The sequence below is a fragment of the Squalius cephalus genome (assembly GCF_949319135.1).
Source record: "Squalius cephalus genome assembly, chromosome: 19".
NCBI classification, from domain to species: domain Eukaryota; kingdom Metazoa; phylum Chordata; class Actinopteri; order Cypriniformes; family Leuciscidae; genus Squalius; species Squalius cephalus.
In genome coordinates this window covers 25844531-25853580 of record NC_137140.1, presented here as the reverse complement: position 1 = coordinate 25853580, position 9050 = coordinate 25844531, and the positions used below count along the sequence as shown (strand labels likewise).

The 9050-nt window shown below is 35.9% G+C and overlaps 2 protein-coding genes across 5 annotated transcripts in view; one reads left to right on the top strand and one right to left on the bottom strand.

Moving 5' to 3' along the window:
• plekhs1.4 (pleckstrin homology domain containing S1, tandem duplicate 4) overlaps positions 1-9050 on the top strand; it is a 115317-nt gene that overhangs the window by 4095 nt on the left and 102172 nt on the right. The gene's annotated exons all lie outside the window — the stretch shown is intronic.
• slc35f3a (solute carrier family 35 member F3a) lies at positions 56-8880 on the bottom strand. Of its 4 annotated transcripts, none has more exons than XM_079852183.1 (8): positions 8695-8880; positions 8120-8403; positions 4652-4985; positions 2858-3077; positions 2597-2722; positions 2262-2454; positions 2070-2159; positions 56-933 (listed from the first exon to the last, which is right to left on the bottom strand). In XM_079852183.1, exons 2-8 carry the CDS (start codon positions 8328-8330, stop codon positions 683-685), a joined length of 1425 nt encoding a protein of 474 aa, XP_079708309.1. In that variant the 5' UTR covers positions 8331-8403; positions 8695-8880; the 3' UTR covers positions 56-682. The 4 variants fall into 4 exon arrangements, with proteins under 4 accessions (XP_079708309.1, XP_079708308.1, XP_079708311.1 ...); XM_079852182.1 differs by having other exon boundaries at positions 8120-8334; XM_079852185.1 differs by having other exon boundaries at positions 2864-3077; positions 8120-8334.

Genomic DNA, 9050 nt, shown 5'->3' with positions numbered 1-9050 from the left:
TAAATATATATATTATATCTTACTGACCCCCATATATACATTTTTTTTCTTCTTTTCTTCAGATAAATATGCTACAATATACATAGGATATACATTCTTTCTTTATTATTGCTAATGAGAAGTAACAAAAATCATCCTTACAAAGGTTTACATGAAGCCTTAATTCCACAGGAATATTTGAAACAAGTATTGCCACTGATATAATGTAAGACAATAATCTGAAGAATCCGTGGGTATAGCCTATCTCACAGATTATATGAGAGGCCATAACACTGTCAAATATATATGCAGAGTATATAGAACCAACTTGAGAATACAGCTCATATCAGGAGTACTATTTTATGCTGAAGAGTGTGATGATGTGTCAGCAGTGGAGATACTGGCAATATACAAACATTAAACATAAGCAACAATGCGATGTTCAAATCTAGACTCACAGCTGTGCTTAAAAATGAAAAAGTGCTCGTACTTAATCGTGTAACAGGTGAACCAATCAAACTTTGCATAGAATTGTTAAATATCTTCTATATCGATAACACCCTCCTTTGAGGATCTGTCCCAACTATTTCATCTCTCTAAGCAGCGATTGCCATTCAATTTGATGTGCAGTACATCTAAATTTTATCACAAGTGTGGAAGACTGGTGCCCATACGGAGCTTACGGGATGAATAAAACGCTGAGTCAGTGGACACTGGGAGTAGTTTTGGCGTTGCAGTTCTTGGCCTCTCTTGGCCTGATGTGAAGCGTCTCTGAATGTTTGTCTCTGGCGCACTCTTGTGGTTCTTCTCGCTTGTGCAGCATTGATCGTAAGTGTGGCAGGCACTGGTCCCAATCCTCGGGCAGCAAGAGCAAAAGGAAGCCCAAACAAATGATGGACACTGCAATGATGCGTACACTGTTGAGCTGGATCTCACACATGTAGCGATCTATGACTGGAGTGCAGAAGATTTATGGTGGTCACTTGGTTATTACTTCAAAACGTTTGAATAATTTGATCTTAAAAACAAAGATGCTAATGTAATCAGGCATATTTGGAAAATATGTCAACTATATGCAATTTCTAGTCAATTTTAAACTTTTCAAAAGCTTGGGGTCGGTAAGATTTCTTTTTGGGAAAGGATGCATTCAATTGATCAAAAGTGACAGTAACAATATAATGCTATTATAATGCTACAAAAGATTTCGGTTTCAAATAAATGCTGTTATATTGAATTTTCTATTCATCAAAGAATCACGAAAAAACACATCACGGTTTCTACAAAAGTATTAAGCAGCACAACTGTTTTCAACACTGGAAATAATAAGAAATGTTTCTTGAGCAGCAAATCAGCATATTAGAATGATTTCTGAAGGATCATGTGACACTGAAGACTTAAGTAATGATGCTGAAATTTTAAAAATACATCAACATAGAGACAGTTATTTTAAATTGTAATAATATTTCACAATGTTACTGTTTCAGTGTATTTTTGATCAAATAAATGCAGCCTTGTTGAGCGTAAAATATAAAAAAATTTACTGACATCAAACTTTTAGTGTATATAATGAGGTTGAAGGAGTAAAATAAACTAATTTACTCAGCCTCGTGTTGTTCTAGACCTGCAAGCTTGCTTTCCCCGTGAAACCCAAAAGGAAATGTTTAGAAGAATGTTGACACTGTATTTAAAAAAAAAAACATAAGTAATCCATAAGCGCTATATTCACATTCCTTATATGGAAAATAGCAGCGACATTCCACTAAAAATCCTCATTAAAGGTCTGACACGAGACTGAGTAAAAGATGGAAAAAAAAAATTATATGAACATATTCAAATTGCACAAATGAGTTTTTAAAGCAGAGATTTTCAGGAAAACAAATTAAATTTCAATAAATATTTAGTAAATTTCATGCTGTTATATTTTTCATGATTATGATGCTTTTTTGTCAATATTTACTTTCAATGTATAGAAAATAACAGAGTTAACATACTGTCTTAGCATCTCCTTTTGTGGATTACAGAAGAAATAATAAAACAAATTTGTAAGAACATAACAGTATAACTTATTTTGAAACCAATAAGTGACTCACCAGCGTTGACAGGCACACTGAGGACAACGCCCAGAGAAATCAGGGTAGGAAGTGTTACCAGAACACCAAAATTCAAGAGGAAGTTGAACACTAAGGCGGCAACCAAAGAAAAATCAACATTGCTAATAACTGTAAGGGAAGATGGCTATTCAAGTACATGAGAAGCTTGTGTGTTTGTGTCCATCGTCTTACCCAGCAGAAGAGCGGACATGCCACAGATGCTTGGCCATGGCAAATCTCTAGGTGAAACAAAGTCCTCGGCCCCAGTGAGAAGCAGGATCAGAGGTACAGCGCTAATGAAGACCAAATTAGCTCCGCCGAGGACTGTAAGATACACTGCTGCTTCACCCAGCTTTGCATTACCCAGAACAAGCTTGAACAGAACCTGAGGAAACATGTGCTTTTATGCATTTTCTGAACAGCTGAAGAGAGAATGAAGTAATTAAATGTTCATTTGAAATATAGGTCAATGGTGTATGACAGTCTAAGATGTGTTTGTTGTGCTACAGTATATAATCCTCTCTTACTTTGTATATTGCTGCTGTTGATGCAGACGCAACCACAAGGGAGATGCCAATCACAGAATGGCTGTGGAAACCATCGGCATATGTCATCATAACAATGCCCCCAATGGCTAAAATGGCCGCTACAATCTGTGATCAGACAGAAGACTGTTTTAACAAAGTACATTATAATAAAAAGGAAAATCCACAGTAGACTCAATTACACACAACAGTATAGCCACTATTAAAGCATTTTATGCAACAATTGATACATAATAGACTCACCCGCACCCCCATGAAGCGATCCCGCAGGACAATCCAGGATATTAGGAAAACAAAGGCACGGCTACAGCAGAAGAGGGCACAGGCATCAGTGGCAGGGATTCTGCGAAGGCCTTGCAGGTACAGGTAGCTGGTGAGAGTCCACAGCACTCCAAACGGAGCCACGCGAGAGAGCAGCATTCTCAGTGGCAGCCCGTCATCTCCCAAGAACTGACAACACTCTCTATTGTGAATCCACACACATGCAAATAATCTATCATACCATCATTTATCATTCTACAATATGCATTTTTGTAGCATAGATTGCCAATTGTTTGGGCACACCTGACTGTTCTTGATTGTATCTAAAATTCAATCTAAAATCTTATGCTTAATTGCTAAAAGAAATTAGGATGTTAAAAGTGAGAGCAAAGACATTTATAATGTTACAAATGATTTCTGTTTCAAATAAATGCAGTTTTTTTTTTTTTTACTTTCCATACATCAAAGAAACCAGAAATATATTAAGCAGTAAAATTGTTTTCATCCCTGATAATAATAATGAATGTTTCTTGGGCCCCAAATCAGCATATTAGAGTGTTTTGTTATCAAGTATCATCATTCCATCTAATCACATCTATTTTAAATTGTAATAATGTAATACTATATTACTGTTTTTACTGTATTTTTGATAAATAAGTTGTAAGACTGGTAAGCATAAGAGACTTCTTTCAAAAACATAAAAATATCTTTACGGACTCTGGTAAGTGAACTTTTGAAGCTTTTATTGCTAATACTGCTGTAACTTTTATCATATCAAAAATAACCACCATTAAATTTCTGCAGTAAATTGCCAAAATGTGTGTGTGGGGGGGGAAACTTACTTACAATAGTAAACAAAATCAAAAAAGCCTTTGGATAATGTGTAATGTTAATCAACATTGGGCAAGGAAAGTCATTTCAGAGGTGGAGAAAGTAATTACATTTTTAAGATTACAAAGACAAAAAAATTTTCTTGCACTGACGTACACAATAAGCTGTGCACATTGAGAACGTTTTAATAAACAGATTTTGATTTTGTGATGACTTAAAGGAATAGTTCACCCAAAAATTAAAATTCTGTCATCATTTACTCTCCCTCAAGTTGTTCCAAACCTGTATGACTTTCTTTCTTCTGCTGAACACAAAAGAAGATATTTTGAAGAAAGTCGGTAACCAAACGACTGATGGACCCCATTGACTTCCATAGTAGGAAAAAAAAACCACTATGGATGTCAATGGGGACCAGCAACTGTTTAATTACCAACCTTCTTTAAAATATCTTATTTTGTGTTTAGCAGAAGAAAGGAAATCATACAGGTTTGGAACAACTTGAGGGAGAGTAAATGATGACAGAATTTTCATTTTTGGGTGAACTATCCCTTTAAAGAAGAACTAGATATAAAACATATCCAATTTAGATAGAAACGAGGGAAACCCTGTTTGTGTTAAATTACACCTACTTCCAAAAGTGCTGCTCAGTACAAAAGACTAAACCTTTAGAAAAATCGGCTGTGCTGAACTCATGAAAAGGACAAAAATGCCATGGGACATTGTTAAGGAAATGAGGTTGAGGTCAAGTCCTCTATCTGAGCAGCCTAGCCCAACAGAACTGCAAAGTCAACAGTCACTCTGGTTCTGCAAGCCAAATTGAAGTGTCTGCATAAATCAAAACTATTACACAGTGCAGCACTTTTGCAAAGAGTTCTCAATTTGAAACTCAGTGAAGTTTCGTAGGCCACAGAATCAGAAAGATCTACTTGCATCAACCCGTCTCACCTGAAGCGCTGTTTGGGGCTCTGTCTGTCCTTGCTACAGCACAGGTGACCCAGGTAGTAAAGAGGGAAGATGGCACAGTTCCAGGAGGTGGAGAACCAAGTGAGGGTGAACGGGACATTCAAACGTCTGACGGTTATTTTGGCCAACTGAGTGCAGCCTGTCCAAGACGCGCAGATGCAGATGACCATAGCGACACCCCACAGTGCTCTGCGCAGGAGGACTGCAGTCGTACACAAACAGCAGCGGAGCCTCTGCAGCCTGTTCACACAACCTGATTTGACTGTTTCTGTTTCTACCTTCACTTCCACCTTCTCGCTGCCGGACTGGTCCTCCTCTGCAGATACAGACAGCATAATTGCATAATAAAGTCATAAGAATAGCCACAGGCATTTTACTGTACTGCCAACTCTTTTCTTTCAGCAGTAAACTTTCATGAAGTACTATAGAAGAAATTTGCATAATGCTTACAAAGCTTAAATGCAGCAAATAAAAGATATATAATAAGATAATTTCTGAAGTGTAACATTAGTATGACAACTCAAAAAAAAAAAAACTGGAATTTGACAGCAGGAATCAAGCAAAGTTTGAGGTCGGTAAGAATTTTTAAAAATGTTTTTAAAAGAAGCCTCTAATGCTCTCCAAGGCTGCCTTTATTTGATTTAAAAAAGTAAAAACAGTAATACTGTGAAATATTATTACAATTTAAAAAGAACTGTTTCCTGTTTTAATCCATTTTAAAATGTATTTTATTCCTGTGACGGCAAAGCTGAATTTTCAGCATCATTACTCCAGTCTTCAGTGTCACATGATCCTTTAGAAATCAGTCTAATATGCTGATTTGTTACGCAAGAAACATTTATTATTATCAATGTTGAAAACAGTTGAGCTGCTTAAGGATTCTTTGATTAATAGAAAATTCAAAAGAACAGCATTTATCTGAAAATCTTTTGTAACATTATAAATGCATTTGCTGTCACTTTTGAACAATTTAATGCATCTTTGTGGAATATAGTGTGTGTGTGTGTGTATATATATATATATATATATATATATATATATATATATGTATATATTAGGGCTGTCAAAAGATTAATCGTGATTAATCGCATCCAAAATAAAAGTTTGTGTTTACATAATATATGTGTGTGTACTGTGTATAATTATTTTGTATATATAAATACACACACATGCATGTATATATTTAAGAAATATTTGCATACATATACTGTATATATATTTATATAGTTTATATTATATATAAATATGATTTTTTTTTATACATAAATAACACATTTTTCTTAAATATATACATCCATGTGTGTGTATTTATATATACAAATTTAATTATACACAGTACACACACATATATTATTAAAAACAAACTTTTATTTTGGATGCGATTAATCGCGATTAATCTTTTGACAGCCCTAATATATATATATACAGATGCTGATATAGTAAAACTTTTTGCAATTGTAAAAATTGCAATTGTAAGAAATAGTCAATTTCTTTTTACTTTAATTTTTCTTTTTACAGTCCTCTATATTTGTGACAATGTAATTTAACACAGAAATTATTTTGAACCTGTCCTTAGGCTTTTTTTTTAAAGTAAGACATTATTATAAAACATTATAAAACAAGATACAAGCCATACACAAGATCGTCAAATGTATTGCTGTCCATTGCACTGAAGATGTAACATTGTTTTTCCTGCTATGCAGAAATCCATTAATTGTTTTACATCTCATTTCTCCTTTATGCACCATACTTGTGTCCTCATGGCATGTCGGAAGACATTTAGTATGTACTGTCCAGAACCAGCCAGGTCTGAAGAATAGAACTGTCAGTGCAAGGAGGACAAGGAGGCAGACAGACTGTCCCCAAGTAGAAGTCAGTCAACACAAACGAATGTGACCCTCACCATAGCCACACCACGGACCAAAGTCTGGGATAGATAATGTGATACGAGTGCCGGCTCGGTGCTGCGCATATTGACCCAGGTATTACAAAGTAATGCTAAAGTGGTTAAAGATTGGACCTCTAAACCCAATGATTCAAAAACCCAGTATATCAGCAGTCTGAACATCAAAACATGCTGAACTGCCGGCTATAGTTTTTAAAGATGAATGCAGCTTATGCTCTCAGGGGGGTTTAGAGGTCTCAACTGCTTAAGGGTACATTTAAGGAGCTACTGTGGCAAGTTTCAATATGTACATGCAGGAGAGGCTTGAGTTAACTAACTGCATAACAAAGACATGACAGTGTATGGGTTATTAACTAAAACTACTAAAAACAAATTTCAGTTAATTTGCCAAGGCAACATTTTTCATTTCATTTAGTTTAACCTGATGTACTAAAATAACTAAAACTAAAATAAAAATTCATAAAACTATATAGACATTCAGTATATATAAAACAGACATAAACACACAACAAAGTTAAAAAAATGTTTTAGTTAAAATCGAAATAAAATTGCTATGATGCAGTCAGTGGAGGAATTGAAATGAGAATTGAGAGAGACCTCGTCTACCCCTGATGACTCAGCAAATCTGGGCTCTGACTCAGTTACCATCTTATGCATATAGAATCAGTGCCAGAGCTGCACATCATAACTCTGGCTACAGTGCTCAGCTCAAATACAACAATAGATACATCATTCGCTAAACAGATATTTTCAGAATATGCTAGATGTTTTTTTTTTTAATAACATAATTTTTTTTTTTTTTTTTTTTTTTGAGTACTACATACACATATAGAAAGCAATAGAAAAAAGTTGTCTACAAATGACTCAGCTGTTTTTCAAATGGGTCATAGATTTTGTTGCTTGTGTGTGGGGTTGCGGAGGAGCTCAGATAGATGCAGGGGTGTGAAGTTGGACTCTGATTGATGCATTTGTTTACAGCTCACCTCTCGTGTAAAAAAAAAAAAAATCTATCAAACTAATAGTCTGGACAAACAGCTGAAAAGCAAAAAGAAACAGTCCTCGCTTGGACCTTTAAGCCACCTTTAAACTTTTAAGGACTTACTTGTAAAAGTCATGCAATATAATGAAACACGTGTAATACAATTTTTTTAATTATTGTGACGTATACCCGTACCCGAGTGAAAAGGCTTCTCTCCAACAAGTAAAATGTAGGTCAGGACTTGATTTTGTCCACTGGGAATTGATTGGATGGTTGTGGTTTGCTACTGCTGTGATCTCATGTGAGTGACAGGTTGTCCCGCCCTCACGCCAGTAAACACGTCATCAGAGAAAATATGTCATTGCAAGAGGGAGGGGAAGTTATTTTAACAAAGATGTCCCATGAATTAAATAATAATGAAGTGCACGGATAAATCAAAATTGCAATATTCTGTAAAAAAGAATTGTCTATGTTGAGTTCATGGTGAATTTAACTTATATAATATGTCTTTCATTCTCTACCTTTAACATATAAACACATGCATAAATCAAGCGTAGGCTACTACCTCTAAGAGACGCGTTCCATGGCACATAGCCATAGTAACCAGTGATCCTCAGAATCCGCTCTTCTATGGATGCGTTGTTGATGTACTCGACAGATCTCGATGACTTCAATTCTTCATTTAGTTCTTCATCAATGACCAGGGATTTCAGCTGTCTGATCTCAGGACTGATATCTGACAATCGGCGCGGACTCATGTCTGAAGGCTTTATCATTCCCCTGAAGTTAAAGAAGAGACATCAGAACACAATGGATCTCAGCGGAAATGTAGAGCTTAGAAGAACCAACCTGCATGTAAACACAACGTCAACACTGCAAATTAGAGGCACGACACAACGCAATACGACAAAATGCTGCCAATCAATGAAACTGTACAAAACTGCGAGAGTCAGAACTTGCAGTTGCGCTGAATCGCTGTCTTAAACAGACGATAGTGTAAACTTGTTTATGGTACTTATCACTGCAAGCTAGACGAATGCATTTAAAGGACTAAGGATGCATTTAAATTCAATGAGCAGTTCGTGCGCACGCGCTCATTTAAGCCTCTCATATTTATTCGGCAAGAAATGTATAACTCACTCTGAGACTGAGAAGTTCTGTTTCTTTCGGCACTCTGATTAGCCCATTTTAAGAAGTATTTAAAGAATCAAGCGTTTAAATCGTGACTGTTCAGCGTAGTCAAAATGCGATGCGTTGAGCTGGAGCTTCTCTGCCGTATGGAGACACGACCACCTGTGACAGCAGTGCGCCTGCGCGGACCCAAATTCTGAGACCCAATAAGTTATGAGTTTCCAATCTAATCCATGGATGCTTCATCTTCTATGGACGATTTTACACATGCGGACCACCAAAATACTATCTTAAAACACACTTTTCCCACTCACTATAATTTATTTAATTTGGTCACTAACAATGTCCAATAGTGCATGCGCATA

Bases quoted from the DNA above. Each gene is read 5' to 3' on its own strand.
- slc35f3a (XM_079852183.1), bottom strand. From the start codon at position 8,330: ATGATAAAGCCTTCAGACATGAGTCCGCGCCGATTGTCAGATATCAGT. The intron at 2,723-2,857 runs GTGAGTCTATTA...GTCTGATCACAG, and splicing joins ATCGCTTCATGGGGGTGCGG to ATTGTAGCGGCCATTTTAGC. The intron at 2,455-2,596 runs GTAAGAGAGGAT...ATGTTTCCTCAG, and splicing joins CAACAGCAGCAATATACAAA to GTTCTGTTCAAGCTTGTTCT.